Source organism: Rutidosis leptorrhynchoides, chromosome 3, assembly GCF_046630445.1.
Source record: "Rutidosis leptorrhynchoides isolate AG116_Rl617_1_P2 chromosome 3, CSIRO_AGI_Rlap_v1, whole genome shotgun sequence".
In the NCBI taxonomy this organism is placed as follows: domain Eukaryota; kingdom Viridiplantae; phylum Streptophyta; class Magnoliopsida; order Asterales; family Asteraceae; genus Rutidosis; species Rutidosis leptorrhynchoides.
In genome coordinates, this window is record NC_092335.1 from 305,620,790 (window position 1) to 305,641,303 (window position 20,514).

At 33.5% G+C, this 20,514-nt stretch overlaps 1 protein-coding gene across 2 annotated transcripts; it reads left to right on the forward strand.

The window, feature by feature from the left end:
* The first annotated feature begins 15,006 nt into the window (after positions 1–15,006).
* LOC139897437 (uncharacterized) lies at positions 15,007–19,338 on the forward strand. Of its 2 annotated transcripts, XM_071880135.1 has the most exons (9): positions 15,007–15,279; positions 15,617–15,798; positions 15,892–16,079; positions 16,177–16,283; positions 16,375–16,430; positions 16,633–16,801; positions 17,089–17,172; positions 17,288–17,605; positions 18,327–19,338. In XM_071880135.1, the coding sequence occupies exons 2-9, from the start codon at positions 15,655–15,657 to the stop codon at positions 19,178–19,180; spliced, it is 1,920 nt and encodes a 639-aa protein (XP_071736236.1). In that variant the 5' UTR covers positions 15,007–15,279; positions 15,617–15,654; the 3' UTR covers positions 19,181–19,338. The 2 variants fall into 2 exon arrangements, with proteins under 2 accessions (XP_071736236.1, XP_071736237.1); XM_071880136.1 differs by lacking the exon at positions 17,089–17,172 and having other exon boundaries at positions 15,008–15,279.
* Positions 19,339–20,514: the final 1,176 nt, after the last annotated feature.

Below are 20,514 nucleotides of genomic sequence, written 5' to 3' on the forward strand. Positions count from 1 at the left end.
TAATGATTCATAATAACCTTACTACTCAAATAAAGGAGGCGCAACAAGGAGTTTTAAAAGAGGGAAATTTAAAGGATGAAATACCCAAAGGATCGGAGAAGCATCTTAATATTCGGGAAGACAGAACCCGGTATAGGGCTGAAAGGATTTGGGTACCAAAATTTGGAGATATGAGAGAAATGGTACTTAGAGAAGCTCATAAAACCAGATACTCAATACATCCTGGAACGGGGAAGATGTACAAGGATCTCAAGAAACATTTTTGGTGGCCTGGTATGAAAGCCGATGTTGCTAAATACGTAGGAGAATGTTTGACGTGTTCTAAGGTCAAAGCTGAGCATCAGAAACCATCAGGTCTACTTCAACAACCCGAAATCCCAGAATGGAAATGGGAAAACATTACCATGGATTTCATCACTAAATTGCCAAGGACTGCAAGTGATTTTGATACTATTTGGGTAATAGTTGATCGTCTCACCAAATCAGCACACTTCCTGCCAATAAGAGAAGATGACAAGATGGAGAAGTTAGCACGACTGTATTTGAAGGAAGTCGTCTCCAGACATGGAATACCAATCTCTATTATCTCGGATAGGGATGGCAGATTTATTTCAAGATTCTGGCAGACATTACAGCAAGCATTAGGAACTCGTCTAGACATGAGTACTGCCTATCATCCACAAACTGATGGGCAGAGCGAAAGGACGATACAAACGCTTGAAGACATGCTACGAGCATGTGTTATTGATTTCGAAAATAGTTGGGATCGACATCTACCGTTAGCAGAATTTTCCTACAACAACAGCTACCATTCAAGCATTGAGATGGCGCCGTTTGAAGCACTTTATGGTAGAAAGTGCAGGTCTCCGATTTGTTGGAGTGAAGTGGGGGATAGACAGATTACGGGTCCGGAGATTATACAAGAAACTACCGAGAAGATCATCCAAATTCAACAACGATTGAAAACCGCCCAAAGTCGACAAAAGAGCTACGCTGACATTAAAAGAAAAGATATAGAATTTGAAATTGGAGAGATGGTCATGCTTAAAGTTGCACCTTGGAAAGGCGTTGTTCGATTTGGTAAACGAGGGAAATTAAATCCAAGGTATATTGGACCATTCAAGATTATTGATCGTGTCGGACCAGAAGCTTACCGACTTGAGTTACCTCAACAACTCGCGGCTGTACATAACACTTTCCACGTCTCAAATTTGAAGAAATGTTTTGCTAAAGAAGATCTCACTATTCCGTTAGATGAAATCCAACTCAACGAAAAACTCCAATTCATCGAAGAACCCGTCGAAATAATGGATCGTGAGGTTAAAAGACTTAAGCAAAACAAGATACCAATTGTTAAGGTTCGATGGAATGCTCGTAGAGGACCTGAGTTCACCTGGGAGCGTGAAGATCAGATGAAGAAGAAATACCCGCATCTATTTCCAGAAGATTCGTCAACACCTTCAACAGCTTAAAATTTCGGGACGAAATTTATTTAACGGGTAGGTACTGTAGTGACCCGAACTTTTCCATGTTTATATATATTAATTGAGATTGATATTTACATGATTAAATGTTTCAAACATGTTAAGCAATCAAACTTGTTAAGACTTGATTAATTGAAATATGTTTCATATAGACAATTGACCACCCAAGTTGACCGGTGATTCACGAACGTTAAAACTTGTAAAAACTATATGATGACATATATATGGTTATATATATAGTTAACATGATATTATGATAAGTAAACATATCATTAAGTATATTAACAATGAACTACATATGTAAAAACAAGACTACTAACTTAATGATTTTGAAACGAGACATATATGTAACGATTATCGTTGTAACGACATTTAATGTATATATATCATATTAAGAGATATTAGTACATCATAATATCATGATAATATAATAATTTAAAATCTATTTTGATATTATAAACATTGGGTTAACAACATTTAACAAGATCGTTAACCTAAAGGTTTCAAAACAACATTTACATGTAACGACTAACGATGACTTAACGACTCAGTTAAAATGTATATACATGTAATGTTTTAATATGTATTCATACACTTTTGAAAGACTTCAAGACACTTATCAAAATACTTCTACTTAACAAAAATGCTTACAATTACATCCTCGTTCAGTTTCATCAACAATTCTACTCGTATGCACCCGTATTCGTACTCGTACAATACACAGCTTTTAGATGTATGTACTATTGGTATATACACTCCAATGATCAGCTCTTAGCAGCCCATGTGAGTCACCTAACACATGTGGGAACCATCATTTGGCAACTAGCATGAAATATCTCATAAAATTACAAAAATATGAGTAATCATTCATGACTTATTTACATGAAAACAAAATTACATATCCTTTATATCTAATCCATACACCAACGACCAAAAACACCTACAAACACTTTCATTCTTCAATTTTCTTCATCTAATTGATCTCTCTCAAGTTCTATCTTCAAGTTCTAAGTGTTCTTCATAAATTCCAAAAGTTCTAGTTTCATAAAATCAAGAATACTTTCAAGTTTGCTAGCTCACTTCCAATCTTGTAAGGTGATCATCCAACCTCAAGAAATCTTTGTTTCTTACAGTAGGTTATCATTCTAATACAAGGTAATAATCATATTCAAACTTTGGTTCAATTTCTATAACTATAACAATCTTATTTCAAGTGATGATCTTACTTGAACTTGTTTTCGTGTCATAATTCTGCTTCAAGAACTTCGAGCCATCCAAAGATCCATTGAAGCTAGATCCATTTTTCTCTCTTCCAGTAGGTTTATCCAAGGAAATTAAGGTAGTAATGATGTTCATAACATCATTCGATTCATACATATAAAGCTATCTTATTCGAAGGTTTAAACTTGTAATCACTAGAACATAGTTTAGTTAATTCTAAACTTGTTCGCAAACAAAAGTTAATCCTTATAACTTGACTTTTAAAATCAACTAAACACATGTTCTATATCTATATGATATGCTAACTTAATGATTTAAAACCTGGAAACACGAAAAACACCGTAAAACCGGATTTACGCCGTCGTAGTAACACCGCGGGCTGTTTTGGGTTAGTTAATTAAAAACTATGATAAACTTTGATTTAAAATTTGTTATTCTGAGAAAATTATTTTTATTATGAACATGAAACTATATCCAAAAATTATGGTTAAACTCAAAGTGGAAGTATGTTTTCTAAAATGGTCATCTAGACGTCGTTCTTTCGACTGAAATGACTACCTTTACAAAAACGACTTGTAACTTATTTTTCCGACTATAAACCTATACTTTTTCTGTTTAGATTCATAAAATAGAGTTCAATATGAAACCATAGCAATTTGATTCACTCAAAACGGATTTAAAATGAAGAAGTTATGGGTAAAACAAGATTGGATAATTTTTCTCATTTTAGCTACGTGAAAATTGGTAACAAATCTATTCCAACCATAACTTAATCAACTTGTATTGTATATTATTTAATCTTGAGATACCATAGACACGTATACAATGTTTCGACCTATCATGTCGACACATCTATATATATTTCGGAACAACCATAGACACTCTATATGTGAATGTTGGAGTTAGCTATACAGGGTTGAGGTTGATTCCAAAATATATATAGTTTGAGTTGTGATCAATACTGAGATACGTATACACTGGGTCGTGGATTGATTCAAGATAATATTTATCGATTTATTTCTGTACATCTAACTGTGGACAACTAGTTGTAGGTTACTAACGAGGACAGCTGACTTAATAAACTTAAAACATCAAAATATATTAAAAGTGTTGTAAATATATTTTGAACATACTTTGATATATATGTATATATTATTATAGGTTCGTGAATCAACCAGTGGCCAAGTCTTACTTCCCGACGAAGTAAAAATCTGTGAAAGTGAGTTATAGTCCCACTTTTAAAATCTAATATTTTTGGGATGAGAATACATGCAGGTTTTATAAATGATTTAGAAAATAGACACAAGTACGTGAAACTACATTCTATGGTTGAATTATCGAAATCGAATATGCCCCTTTTTATTAAGTCTGGTAATCTCAGAATTAGGGAACAGACACCCTAATTGACGCGAATCCTAAAGATAGATCTATTGGGCTTAACAAACCCCATCCAAAGTACCGGATGCTTTAGTACTTCGAAATTTATATCATATCCGAAGGGTGTCCCGGAATGATGGGGATATTCTTATATATGCATCTTGTTAATGTCGGTTACCAGGTGTTCACCATATGAATGATTTTTATCTCTATGTATGGGATGTGTATTGAAATATGAAATCTTGTGGTCTATTATTATGATTTGATATATATAGGTTAAACCTATAACTCACCAACATTTTTGTTGACGTTTTAAGCATGTTTATTCTCAGGTGATTATTAAGAGCTTCCGCTGTCGCATACTTAAATAAGGACGAGATTTGGAGTCCATGCTTGTATGATATTGTGTAAAAACTGCATTCAAGAAACTTATTTTGTTGTAACATATTTGTATTGTAAACCATTATGTAATGGTTGTGTGTAAACAGGATATTTTAGATTATCATTATTTGATAATCTACGTAAAGCTTTTTAAACCTTTATTGATGAAATAAAGGTTATGGTTTGTTTTAAAATGAATGCAGTCTTTGAAAAACGTCTCATATAGAGGTCAAAACCTCGCAACGAAATCAATTAATATGGAACGTTTTTAATCAATAAGAACGGGACATTTCAAAGTGAGTCTCGTGTAGTTCGGATGCACAATGACACGTGTGGATACGGTCATTCTATTGGGATAGTGACTCTCGTGTAGTTCGGATTCACTAGGGCGCGTGTAGTTCGGCCAATCCCGATTGTTGTTGCGGTGGTGAGTCGCGTGTGGTGCGAATTCACTAAGGCGCGTTATAACGACCCGTCCTAATCCATCTGGACGAATTCATTACATTTGGTTACATCGCGAGGTACTTGACCTCTATATGATACATTTTACAAACATTGCATTCGTTTTTAAAAGACAAACTTTCATTACATCGACAGTTGACGGCATGCATACCATTTCATAATATATCCAACTATAATTGACTTAATAATAATCTTGATGAACTCAACGACTCGAATGCAACGTCTTTTGAAATATGTCATGAATGAATCCAAGTAATATCTCTAAAATGAGCAAATGCACAGCGGAAGATTTCTTTCATATCTGAGAATAAACATGCTTTAAAGTGTCAACCAAAAGGTTGGTGAGTTCATTAGTTTATCATAATCGATCATTTTTATCATTTTAATAGACCACAAGATTTTTATTTCCATTTCTCATAAATATACGTCCCATGCATAGAGACAAAAATAATCATTCATATGGATTGAACACCAGGTAACCGACATTAACAAGATGCATATAAGAATATCCCCTATCATTCTGGGACATCCATTGGACATGATAAAACAACATCGAAGTACTAAAGCATCCGCTACAACGGATGAGGTTTGTTGAGCCCAATAGATCTATCTTTAGGATTCGCGTCAATTAGTAGACTGGTTTACTAATTCTTAGGTTACCAAGTAAAAGGGACATATTCGGCTTCGATCATTCAACCATATAATGTAGTTTCGATTACTTGTGTCTATTTCGTAAAACATTTATAAAAGCAGGGCATGTATTCTCAGTCCCAAAAATATATATTGCAAAAGCATTTAAAAAGGGAGCAAATGAAACGCACCTAATGTATTTTGAAGTAAAAATACATATGACTATATTGAACAATGCAGGGTTGGCCTCGGATTCACGAACCTATATCATTTGTATATTTATTAAAACATAATTGTAATCGAATAAACTTATATATATTTAGTTAGGTATTAAGATTAGTATTTATATATATAATCTATTAATACTTATAATATCCTATAATGTTTATTTGATATATAACTTAATTAATGTTATATCAATATAAATAATATTATATTAATTAAAAAGTAATATTATGTAATATCGGTATACTTATATATTCTTATATCAATTTCTTCTGTTTGCAAAAATATTTCTGACAATGATACCAGAATAAGGATATTAATAGTTATAATACTAATAATAGTAATAATGATAGTGATAATAATAAGTTCAATAAAAATGATAATTTTGATATAATAATGGTAATATAAAATGTTAGTTTTCATAAAAACAATATTTTCAATAATAGTAATAATGATAAAATAATAACAATAATGCATGTGTTAATAATAATCAGTTTTATTATGAGGTTCGGGTTAAATTTTCTAATTTCTTAACTACAGTTCTTATAATCTTAATTTCATAACCATTTTTATATTTTTATCATATCAACTTTTATTAAAAAAAATTATACTATAAATATTATTAGTATGTTCCAAATCATGTTAATAATAATACTAACAATAATAATAATACTATTAGTAATAATATTAGTACTGATATTACTAATAATTCTTAAATGATAATACTAGTAACACAAAATAAAAATGATAATTTTTGATAAATATAATACGAATAATGTTATTAGTAATGATAGTAATATTATTAACTATGATATAATAATAATGATTTTAATATTAAATCTTATGTTCATATCCAAATTTAACAATATAACTAAGGCTTAATATTGATACTAGTCTTAATAATAATAATAATAATAACAATTTTTATTTATCTTAGTGATAATAATATTCATAATATTAAGTTAGTATTAACAATTATTAATATATCCGTAATTTTAATCGTAATAATTTATAATAACAATAATAATAATGATAATAATAATAAAAATTGAAAGTATTAAAATGTATACCCTTCTTTTTAAGCTTTTTCTAAAAAAAATAGCCCACGCCGAGACTCGAACCCGCGACCCCTCGTTCCCACATAACACTCCTTAACCAATTCCTCTGCCTTGCTTATATGCTTTAAAACATAATCCATTTGTACTTAACCCCTAATATTTTGTTATCATCTTCTTCACAACTTGCATCGACTAGAGACAACCAAATTTATAATAGCAAGTTACTAGGTTGAATTAAGGTTGAAAGTTGAATTATAAACGACCAGTAGCGTTTGGTTTGAATTAACAGAAAAATAAACAATATATATATATATATATATATATATATGTATGTATATGTATATATATATATATATATATATATATATATATATATATATATATATATATATATATATATATATATATAAGGTGAAGATCCTACTGGCCGTCGCTGCTATAGTTTTTTTTTAAAAAAAATTGATTTTTCAAATGGCAACGATTTAGGTAAAGGTTGTAACACGAATTTGTTTGTAACTGTTTATAGAAACTAATGGAATCGTCAATTTACCTTAAAACATTCATATGAATTCGAATTTGATCAATGTTCATACGTTTGACTTTTTGACACAAAGGTTTGACTTGAAAATTATCAATCGATAGAAAGAGTTGAGACTTGAAAATTTACAGAGAGTTCGAGTACGAGATGCCTAACAATCCTGCATCAATGGATTTTGAGATTGATTTCGAATTCAAGTTTTGGAAAACAAAAATGAACAGAGTGTCGAGTGGTTTTATCTAATTTGTTTTGCTTTTTGATTTCCACAAATGCAATCTTTAATATATAAAACGAATTGATAATTGGAGTTGAAACACTGGTTAATCACAGATCGTATTTTTTGTGTACCAAAATCGACAAGAAGTTAAATCAAAAGAAGAAAAAAAATCGACAGCAGAAAGAAACAGAAAAGAGAGAAAAAAGAAATATATAAAAAAAATCAGATAGTGGGGGTTCCTGATAACACGCGTAATATATATATATATATATATATATATATATATATATATATATATATATATATATATATATATATATATATATATATATATATATATATATATATATATCTGTGTTTTATACAGTTACAATCACATATTAATAATAATGTTGTTATAGTAAATAATAATAATATTATTATTAATAATGTAATTAATGATATTAAAAATAATACTAATAATAATATTAATAATAATGTCAAAATAATACTAATAATAAGGATGATATCAATAATAATGATATTTGTTAAAAATACTAATTATGGAAATAATAATAGCTAATCATAATAAATTTATAATTTCAATTTATATTTAAAATTGTTATCTTGGTAACCCTAGATTTATTAGAATTTGTAATTTACAACTGTAACAGTAATAATAATACTATTAATAATACTAATATTAACTTTAATAATAATAATGAAAGTATTAATAATATTACTATAACATCTATATTTTAAATTATTAATAAATTTAATATATATTGATATTACATATGTAATATTTAATGATTATATATAATAACTTATTTTGAGTATTAAGTTTTTATCCCTTTTAATATATACATTACATTATACATATAATAATATTTATGTATAGAATCATATATATATATATATATATATATAAGTTTTTATCCCTTTTAATATATACATTACATTATACATATAATAATATTTATGTATAGAATCATATATATATATATATATATATATATATATATATATATATATATATATATATATATATATATATATATATATATATATATATATATATATATATATTTATATATAGATTATTTTCAATAACAACCTTTTATCTTGAATATATATATTGTTACATATTTAACTCTGATGATCAAGTTTGTATTAAATTATTATATAAATTTATATTTATATATATATATATATATATATATATATATATATATATATATATATATATATATATATATATATATATATATATATTATACATTATTATTTACAACAATTATTCGTGAATCGCCGAGAGCAGTCGAAGGTCAATTGAATATATGAACATCGTTCAAAGTTTTTGAGATTTCAATAGTATAGACTTTGCTTATCGTGTCGAAATCATATAAAGATTAAGTTTAAATTTAGTCGGAAATTCCCGGGTCGTCACACGCGTGTAGTTTCGTCCAGCCTTCATGTGTTGGATGTGTGAACTATTGGTTGTTTTAAACGCCAATGGTGGGGTCGTGAGGACCATGTTGTGTGATTAGTGATGCGATAGCCGTGTTTCGCTCACATGTCGTTGCGGGTGTGACAATAGTCGATTTTGTACACCTTGGGATTAGCGTTGCCATAGTCGTTTGGGCGCTATCGGTTTTAGCCGTTTGCTTATGATGTTGTGGTAGTTGCGTAATAGATGTGTTTGCGCACTACCAGGGGTTGGTATGTGGTAAGTGTTATCCGTAGGGATTCGCTTCTTTTCGGTCTTCATCGGTTAGATGGTTGACTTATTTTGGTACGTCGTTGTTACTAGCAATGCACTTGGTATCGGCACGCTAGGAGTTGATATCTCGGTACGAGATTGGTTGAGTTTTTCCTGACGTGAGAGATTGAGAAAGTTTTAGCGCTTGGATTTGTGGATATTAATAAATCGCGGGTGACGATCTAGTGGTTAAAGGTGACTCCTTGAGAAGAATTGCCTAGAGGAGTTGGAAGAATACGTGGCGATTTCACGTATTCTAGGTGATTGATATAGACTTCGTATGGTGTGTGTATTGCACGGCTCGGAATGCGTGCAAGTGTGGTTTTAGTTAGTGGTTTAACCTTCGGGTTAATGAGTAAGGTGTAGGTTCGGATTGGTTAAGTGACTGGAATCACGAGGACATGATTGAATCTAAGTGGGGGAGAGTTGTAACACCCCGTTTTCCCCGTATATATACATATAGGCATATCGTGTATGTACGACTAGAGTGTGAAGGGTTTGAGACGTGTTCGTGTGTTGGAGTTCAAGTACGCGAAAAATGGTCAAAAACCCGTTCATCATCGCGGTCGGAGGAGGAGGTCACGGCGCGACTTATAACTAGAATCAGGATCAGGAGGCACGAGAACAAGGCACCAGACCATGTTGTTGGTCGCGGCGCGAGAAAGGGAGGCCGCGGCGCGGCGCTCCTGGGGAGCTGATTCCAGATTCACAATTTTAAAGGGTTTTAGGGGTATTTTGGTCATTTCGCGTGTGTGCCATATTTGAGATCTTAAATCTCATCCACTCATCTCATTTCTCTTATTTCTTTTTCCTTTTCTTCTTCATTTCCTCTCAAAACTTCAAAACCCCATTTGATTCAAAGTGAGATTTGGAAAGGAAGAAGCGGGATTCGATCGAAGGCGTAAGAGGCAACTTTGTTCTCCCCGTTCTTAGCTACAAGGTGATACTAGCGGTAAGCTCTAACTTCGAATTTCATTTTCGTGTTCATCATTCAAATTTAGGGCTTTTGATTGTATGTTCATAAATGAAACCCCATTAGTTGTTAATGGAAGATTAACACCAAGATTCGGGTTTATTGTTGATGTTGGCGGGTTTTGGGTTTGGTGAGCAAGTGTAAGCTTGTAAGACTTGCAAATGGGTATAATCACTAGTATTTAGTGATTATTGAGGTGTTGGAAGCCTTAGGGTTCATGTGCTTGACTAATTTTGAAATGGGTCAAAATTAGGGTTTAGGTGTCATTTTGGGCAAGAAAGGTGTTTAACACCTATGATTGGGTTTAATCGGTGTATTAGGACCATTGTCACTATTGTTAGTGATTATTGCTTAGTTTGGGCGCAGTTTGAGCTTGGAAGTGCAATTGGGTTGAAATTGCACTAGTTGTCGATTTGGGGTGGTTTGTAAATCCACCCTAATTGTGTTATTTGTTATGTGATAATGGAATAGGTACGTTCCATTGGCGTTTGTGGATTTTGGTTTGGCATCCATCAAGACTTCAAGGTGAGTGTTAATATCCTATGTGCATATGTATGTGTAGGATGGGTGCGGGTCGGGTGAACTGGTTCTCGGTTATAGAGCTCACTTCACATATAGGTGAATTTGATGAGCTTGTGTATAGGTCCAATTGGCACGGTTGTGCATTTTGGTTGACCACTGTTAGTATGTATTTTACTACTAGTGAGTAGGTATAATACGTACTAACAACCACCTTTGGCGAGGTGCACACTTTGTGTGTACGTTATCACGTATGCTCGTGATGTGGATTATATAACCCCAATGGCGAAGGGTTGATATTGAGTTGTGATGTGGATAACCCCGATGTAGTGGATTTTATAATCCCGTGACCGTGGGTTTTGATATTGGGAAGTGGATCACGTGTAGATACGGATTCACGATGACTCGTGTAGTTCGGTCATCTTATTGAGGTAGTGATCTCGTGTGGTTGCGGATTCACTAAGGCTCGTGTAGTTCGGCCAACCTCGATGTTGTTGTATTATTGAAGATAGTAGTCTCGTGTGGATGCGGATTTACTAAGGCTTGTGTAGTTCGGCCAATCTTCATTTTGGTATTTGGTAGTTGGTTTCGGTATTGGGTTAAGGGGTTAACCTTGGGCGTTTATATATTGTTGTATATATATATTGTCGTATTGTTGTGATGTAGCTAACCCTCCGGGTGTAGCTTATTGGCTTTGTTCACATCGTCGTTGGTGAACTTACTTTGTTGATATCTTTAGCTTGTTGCTTAGTGATCGTACGGTAAGCTTAGCTTAGCTTGCCTTTATGCTTGGATGCTCCGGTATGCGTTATTTGATTATAATTTTGTGGCGTGCCCATCTTGTGCATATATATGTATGTAGTATATTCTCACTCACTAAGCGTTAGCTTACCCTCTCGTTGTTTACATTTTTATAGATTTGCATGGAGGCGGTGGCTCGGGTGAGCGTAGGAACTAGTGGACTCGTGTAGGTTGTTTTAGAAGATGTGCTTTTGGATTTGATTAGGATTGGGTAGCGTATTCCCAATCACCATGCTCGTTTTGTTGGAAATTAAATAGTCGGGTCGTGTTTGCCCGTTCGGATATTTAAACTATGTATTACATGTTTTAAAAGCTTATTGAACTTATTATTGTGTTAAATATGTTTTTGGAAACATAATTGGGACCTAAATATTAATGTATTAAAGAAAAATTTTTACGGGCCGGTTTAAATAGGGTTGGGTCGTTACACTTCGTCTTGCACTTCTTTAGGCAAAGGCGTAGAAAGGTATGTAAACTTAAATAGAAGCTCTAAGAATTCGCATTTTGCAACAATGTTTGAAGCCTGCACATAGCTGCGAAATTTTTCGGTTACAGGCGCCGAATCCATGATCTTTTGGCTTAGCTCAGGTAGATGCTTGACTAGCTTGCTAAATTGGTCTTCTGCATGCTCTGCTTCCTCGGATGGTTGAGGAATAGCGGCAGAAAGCAATGCATTAGCTTCTTGAGTTTCTTGTAGTGCGGTTTGAGACTTTTCAAGGTCCCAAGCTAGTTGCGCTTTATCTTGCTCAAGTTGATGAATTTTAGAGCGTAAAACATCACTGGTTGCTTTTTCAGCGCCAAGTGCTACTAAGGCAGCTTCGCGGCGTCTAACGCTGTCAGCTGTTGAGCAAACAAAATTAAAACAATTTTGAATATTTGTATTTTCTATAGCAAGATTGTTAAGTCTTTGATATTCATTTTGGATATCTTACGGTATTGCATCTTGTAAAAGCTTAAGCTGATCTGCAGCTGCGTCATCGCTAACATTTAAACTCGCCATGAAATTATAAATGTGAATTGATTTGATGGGGTTAAATGGTGAAGAAAAGATGTTTTGAAATTGTGGATCACTGAATTCCTCCTCTGGAAGATCGTGGCTAATAAATGGTTCTTCTACGGTTTCTTCTGTGTCTGCTGCTAGATCAACAGGATCTGCTGCAATATAACGAATAAAATCAATTGATATAGCAAAATGTCAAATATAAAGGCGTATATATATGACGGAAAAGAAAGTATACTTTGATTTTTGCCTTTGCCTGAAATTTCCTCTGCAATAGGAGTAATGCGTGCAAATTTACGCCTACTTTCTTGTATAGAAGGGGCACTCGGGCTGCTACCCTTTCGCTTGCCTTCTGCAATAGTTAACGAATTTAGAACTGGTTCTTCAACAGCGACGGCAGTACTGCTGCCTTCTTTAGGGCGACAAATGGCTTTGCAGCAAGATGCATCCTCTAGTACCATTAGATCAGAAAGAAAGATCTCTACAAAAAGTAAAATGCATTAATATATAATGCGCAGAAAAGTGCATAAGTGTTGTGCAAAGATAATGCAAGAATATTATACCTCTATTGGTCGCATCGTGGAGAGTAACATTATAATTACTCCATGGCCAATATGTAGATACGCGCCCTAAATACAGTGGAATATGGCTGTACTGGCGAAATACCAAGTGAACATTTTTAACTTTGGCCAATAGCTCTTTGCCGATATCATCAAGACCATTGCGTTCATGCGCGCTCTGATTAAGCTCCATTGTCCAGCAAAGCAAATTCTTATAATCACGTATTGCTTCAGCCTTAATGAAAAAAAATGATCTGCACCAGTTCCCAATTGATGCTTTGGGAGTTGTAATAACTCCACTGCGTGACTTGAACGTAAACCATTCGCGATCGGATGGTATGATGGTGTTAAAATTGCGGAACACATCAATTAAGGGTTGTTTGTTGATCGCCCTGCAATACATTTCAAATAACACGATTTAGAAATAGCGTATGGATGTAATTGGGCGATGGCAATGTTGTATGAATCGCAGACGCTCAAAAAGAAATCAGTCGGTGGAAATCTCAGATTTCCTTGATACATAGATGTTTCGTAAACTGCAATCATCCCTACGGGAGGATTGTTAGCCCTCTCATTTTGAGCAGGAGCAATGGGCATAAACTGATTCAATAATGGATAGTTGATTTTTAATTGCTCAATCTTCTCATCAGTCATGTATGATGAAAATTTATCCGCAGAAACGGCGGAAGAAGACTGAGGAGTAGATGGAGATGCCATATTGAATGTATAAAGTATTTAAATTGAAAGTGAGAAAGGAGATTATGAAGGAAGAAAGCGAATGATAATCGTCAGAAGGTTGCGAGTGTTGATCTGCGTGATTATTGCTTTAATAGAAAGATAGGTGAATGCGAATGATTAAAGTGAAAATTGAATTACAATCGATCCTATTTATAGAGGTAATCGAAGGGATCAAAGTTATTCGCAATGATTATAATCAACGGCTATAATATAGCAGCATTCTATCAACGGCTAGAAAAGAGCCGTTGGGAAATCCTGATGGGACACGCACAGTTTGTCAGACGCAATATAATATGCCTTATGCGTAACGGAATAAAATTTTGCGGACTCGATTGAGAAGTACATTTTAAACTACATTTTTTAGAGTTTATTATGTTATATTTTCTGCGTAAATATAACACAATAAATTGGGGGGACTTGATCATATATATAGGCATATATATGTATATTTTAAGTGCAAAAGGCAACTCAAGTGCAAAAGCAAACAGAACCGCAGAAGTGAATAAAAAATTATGCGCGGTGTTTAAACTCTGCGGAACCATGCGCAAAGAATATCTGCTAGAGTGTTCCGCACAATTACTGCGGGTATGTCGATGCTGCGCGGAAATCCGAAGCCTATAAATAGGGAGCTTGACCTCTCATTTTAGGTTGTTGATTCTGTGCAATTGCTAAGGTTTTTATGGTTCGCTTGTGAACACGCCCAAGCCTTAATCATAATCAAACCAAGGTAATTCGATCAAGACCGGGACATGGTGACTGATCACTTGAATCTAAGTGAAAGACGATCACAAGGTCCTAAAAACATTATCAACACCACCATCCACCCCTCATTGCACTCAACTCCTAAATTAGATCTAAGCATTTAATTTAGGATTGATCATAGGTTATCTCAAACTGCTGTTAAAAAAAAGGTTAAACTGACATATATGTATGTTATCTATTCTGTTGGCAAATAGTGTTTATTTAAGCAAAAAAAGTTTTGAGAATTATCAACTGTTGGCCAGTAAAGAATTATATTCCATAATATGTATTGGCCTTCTTAAACTTTAAACGGATTATTAGTAATTCACACAACCTTTAGTTCAGTACCAAACGAGTATATACCGTTTTTTACTGAAAGTCGTACAAGTACCGAATCAATTATAGCGGTAAGGTATTAGGTAATCGTGGTAAAAAAATTATGCTGCCTAGGGTTAGGTACCGGTATCGTCGTACCCTCATCCCTAATTCAATTACACAAGTCAAATCTAAAACCCTAAAAGTCAAACCTTATGGCAGCTTCTTCTTCATAATTCATTCTATACTTTGAGTTCTTCCCTCCCGTCTTCCAAATTCCATACCAAATTTTTAGAAGGTTACTTCAACTTTAGATTTGTTAAATGCTAACTTCAAAATTTATATTTGTTCATATTATAATTATGATGCTCTGTAAAATTTGATATAATTTGGAAGCTAGGGTATCAGTTTTGGTTCGATTGAGTGACTATTATGAAATTCGTTTTAATCTGACTATTTAAAACCTGACGCCCATAACCTGTTTGTTAAAATGTCAAGGTGATATTCACAGTAACATGTGTGTGTATACTTTAAAATTGAGAGTACATTAGCCTTGTAGGTTTCATCTCTCATCTTTCAATCTTGTATCTTATTTCTTAACTTAAATGATTTCTTATTTCTACTATTAATTTCAGGTCAATTACATTACATCAATAATTATCATTAGAATAGAATGGAGTTGGAACTAGCATTAGGGTTTCAGGCGGATTTTGGAAAAAGTAATTATAAGTTAGTCCCATGGATTAGTTGGGATGATTGGTGTTTCGTTAGAGATTCTTTGTTTTCTTCAGCTTCACCACACCTGGCTCTTCAGAGAGTAACATACTTATTTTATTATTCTATATGAATATATTTGAATTTGTGTATGTATGCACCTGTTTATTTTTATATTTTTGTTGTTGCCGGCTAGATATCAGCATGGCGAAGCAGAGGTTGTCTACCTGTAGTTATCGAAGTTACCGCTTCTATTGTTGAAATACAACAAAAGGATCCTTTTTACTCTAGAGATTCTCAGACTACTACTACTGATATCATACGAGCATCATCAAATGATGATGATGATATGCTGACAATGTTATATTGTATGACAATAATGAGGTATTGGACGCACATCCATTATTTAATTTTATACTGCCTCTCGTTAAATAGCATATATTCTTGTTTTAATTTGTGACCGAAAACTTGGACTTTTAAGGCTTGTGAATGGTATTGTGGAGAAAACTCGTAAGAAGAATGAGGTTTCAATTGGAGAGGCAGCTGATGCAATTGGTATTCCTCGTATGCTTATTGATATCCGCCATGGTAAGAAATTGTAAAAATATACATTCTAAACATACTTTTACATGTCATCACTACATTTGGAGTCAACTAATGTTATATTGTTCTGTTATAGAGTGTTCACATCGCGATCTTCCTTCACTAAGGCTCGTTCGGCTAGCATCTACCAAGGTATATTCTATTTGAATTATGCAGTGTAATGTCTATAACCAGTTTACTTGTGTTTGGAGACTTCAAAAATAAGGTTGTGTTTGATTTGAGGGTTTTGAAATGAAGACATGGCTATGACTTCAGTTCAACAATTTATTATGCAGTTTAAGTACAAATTGATTTTAACAATTCATAATCATAACTCAGATATACACAATTGTAGGCACTCGATTGGTTGAAAGCTAATTATTGGGAGCCCCAAAAGATGGCTATTCCGTGCCCTAGTGACAGAACAGCCACAAAAAAAGTTAAGTCTAAGATACGTGAATTGGCCTTTAGTTTGGATGTAAAGCAAGCTACAAGATCAGGCTCTTCAGTAGTTAAGGAAAAACGTAAGTATGCATCCTAACATTTATTTTACTTAGCTTGGTATATACCATATTTATTAAGTATATATATTTTTTATATCAATATATTATTATGAATATCTTTATCTATTTATATGCTTCCATCTTACTAAATTAGTATTAGTGTCTGTATTACTAGCGACTTTTACATCTTGGTTCTTGCATTGCATCCACTGCTTAATATGTCTAGTTGCTCTAGTCTTGAAGCTCGTGAGATTTTATCTATTTTGTTTTACACCTTGGTACAATGTTACTTTGTTGATTTGCAATAGGCATCAAACATCGTGAACATCTACCTGGGCGTAGTAAGTTTCTCTCACTAATGGCTGTCAAGGCTAAGTCTTCTAAAATTTCAGGCAAGACGATTATACTTTTTTCATTGCATTGCATTGCATGTTCATTTTTTATTGCTCTTTATCGTACATTCTGTTCCGAATGTGTTGTGATGGTTGTTTTATGTTTTAATAAAAGGTTCCAAGAAAGATATAAAAAAGGCATTGAAGAGTGTTGTCAAGTTATACTCTTCGTTACCGTTGGAAGTAGTATCGATCTTATTAAAGTTTCTGCTAAAGGCACAAGAATATGGTGTTCATACAGTAGAGTTTTCAGATAGCTCCCGAGCGGTTAACAATTCTCAAGCTGATGATAATAATAATAATAATAGTCAGCTTGATGATTGGAAACCTCTTATCATTAAGCTGTCAAATAAAGTGCCAGATATGCTTCTAAGCCTTCTCAAAGCGGTAATTCAAATGATTGAGGCAGGGGAAGCTCTAAAACCTGAATCAGGTTAGTAAATAACTGTATATTATTTTGTATTACCGGTATAGGAACTCATAATTTGAGTGAGAACTTTTTCAGCATGGTAAATATATAATGAAACATGATAACTTGGACCACATGTAATAAAAAATTACCAACGAGTTTGGCCGTTGGTTTCGCATGTCACCGTGTAAATAAGCTTGGTTTTCTGAGATGGATGGGTACGCTATTAATTTCCCCTTCCATGACACACCAACAATACTTAAAATTATATACGTATCTAAAATGGGTATAAGATAAGGATCCCTGTTTAGGCTACCGAGGATTGGTTTTTTTTTTTTTTTACTCAAATGTACGCGGTCTATCTGGTATCAAGTGACTGTTTCCGACCCGTTTCCCCGGCCACCCCAAAACTATCTAGTGATGTTTGAACCTGAACTGTATTTGATTGATAACATGTAGAGGTAGCAAAATGGGTATGTCATGCAAGATGTCTAAACGGGACGTGTCCCATTGGGCTGGCTGGTTTACATGTTTATCTACATTTCTTTAAATTTTTTAGATACTTAGTTATGTATTAGTTAAATTTAATGATCAAATTTCTTTACTAGTGATTAAGGAGGTGTTTAGCTCTTGAACAACCCTTTGGTTGACTTTTAACCCATGTGGTGTTTTCAGAAGAATAATATCGTCTAATTCTGGTTATAAGTAGAAACTGTGCACTAATATAACGTTGAATTTGTAACAGGACAAAAGGACCTCAAACCAGAGCACACTCGTGGATTTCACCAAGCCGAGCATCTTCCTTATCTATTCAATTGGCTTGTAGGAATCCTCAAGGATCTAAAGCGCAAAATCCCATCTACAGATACTATCAGTTCACAAAAAGAGAATATTTTTCCTAAATCGAGTCTTATACATCTCCTAAAAAAATGTGCCTCAGTTTCTTCTTCGTTGGGCAGTAACAACCATCTAGCAACTGCAGTCTCAGCTTTAGCACAACAAACGTGTAACCACACTTTAGTCCATAAACTCACCAAGCTAGCATCCCTACATACGACACCAAACACAGATACTGTTAGTATTATTGAAATAGATCCTGCAAGTTTCTACAATCAACAAGAGAAATGTTTAAATGAAGCAGCCAAGAAGTTCGAGTACTTGACACAGAAACTATCTCAGAAAAGTAATTCAAAGACAACCAAAAATAACAGGAGATGGAGTGTTGTAAAATCATGGAACCCATGCCCAATTGGTATGCTACCATCTGATGTTGGTTCTTCAGGTGTTGTTCCTGTTCTTGACGTTGTTGAAGATCAAAACGAACACAGCTTAGAAGAAGAAGATGAAGAAGCACGTAATGACAAGTGTGAAGTGAATGATGGTTCTCGTGCTAATAAGAGAGAAGCTGATTGTCCGTTAGAGGTTTTGGATGATTCGAGTGTTAACAAGAAACTTAAAGAGGATGGATGTGTTGTTGAAGACAGCAATTCATGTGCACAAAGCGGCGTTAACAACGTTTTGATGATTGGTGGAGTATGGAAGAGGGTAACAGAGGATGAAGTTATTAGCATGGCATCTGCTATCAGGATTTTGGTTTAGTTCATGTTGGTGTTTTAGTTTCGAGGTTGCGTTAGTAGGCGTATATTGCCATCTTTTCTTTACTGAAATGTCAATCTTTATTTTTCTTGAAATTTTTTAAAGTAACAAATTGAAACCAAATTGTAGTTACTTCATTTTTTCAAAGGGTTGAAATTTTATGGTCGTGGTTGTTCAACTACAACACTACAACAGCTAGCCACTATAACTTATTTTTTTTCCATATATATAGGGTGAAAATATGAAAGAACTCAAAGACCGAGCTCAATTTGTATGTAAATTGATTCAATCTGTGTGCAGATTGACTATGTGTGTGCAGATCGAGCTCTAATATGTGGGTAGAACTTCTAAATCTATTTGTATATATTCTATCTATATTTATATTATTATTCTTATTCTTATTTAAATTAATAGAAACATAAATGAGGTCATATAAATGTCTAACTTTAACTCGAGCCTTCTATTCTTAAGCATTCACTAAATCTAAATCTAGACCATTTAAAAGTCCAATCAATTATGACATCCCCCCTTAGATTATAAAAAGGACTAAATCTATATGGGAAAATATAGGGATTCTTCAAAATAAACTCATTCAAGATCAAACAGCAGATAAAATCTTTTTTCTCAAAAAACACACGCCTACCATAGCAAATATGGAATCAGTACTAACTAGAAAAATACCGGCCCGGAAGATGCGGCGGGGCCTTTCGGGTTGCAAATTCATATTTAACGTAGCGTTATGTATTTACGGAGTTTAAAACGCGTTGCTATGGGTATGTTTGGAAACGTGTGGTTAGTAAGTATACTTAATATATTGGTATACCTAATATATTGCGCGTTTTTTTATGGCAGACAAATCGCGTAAAAAAGGGAACAGATGGTATTATGTGGTTAGTTTGAGTTGTTTATTATACGTGTATGTATATCAGTATATGTATGAGAGATAGACCGAAAGATTTTAGCATTTTTTAAGAAGCGTCCGTATCGCGTGTAGTTAGTTGCGGTGTGTTTGTAAAATTATTTCAAGTTGAACGGTAGTGTCGGAAAAATTTAACTCGTGGCGAGCTGGAAGATATGGTCCGTTACAAATTTGAGTAGAGTTTGTTTAAGTTTTTTTTATTAAAATATTAGATTTACACTTAACCCCCTATTGTGAGGGGTTAAACTGTATTTTGGACAAAGTTCGAGGGTAAAAATTGCTTATTTTCTTGTAATGTCGTTTGATAAGTTGATTTGACCAAATACGACCAAAGCATGGATGCCATTTAGTTTGCATAAATAAAGCGTCCGTATCGCGTGTAGTTAGTTGCGGTGTGTTTGTAAAATTATTTCAAGTT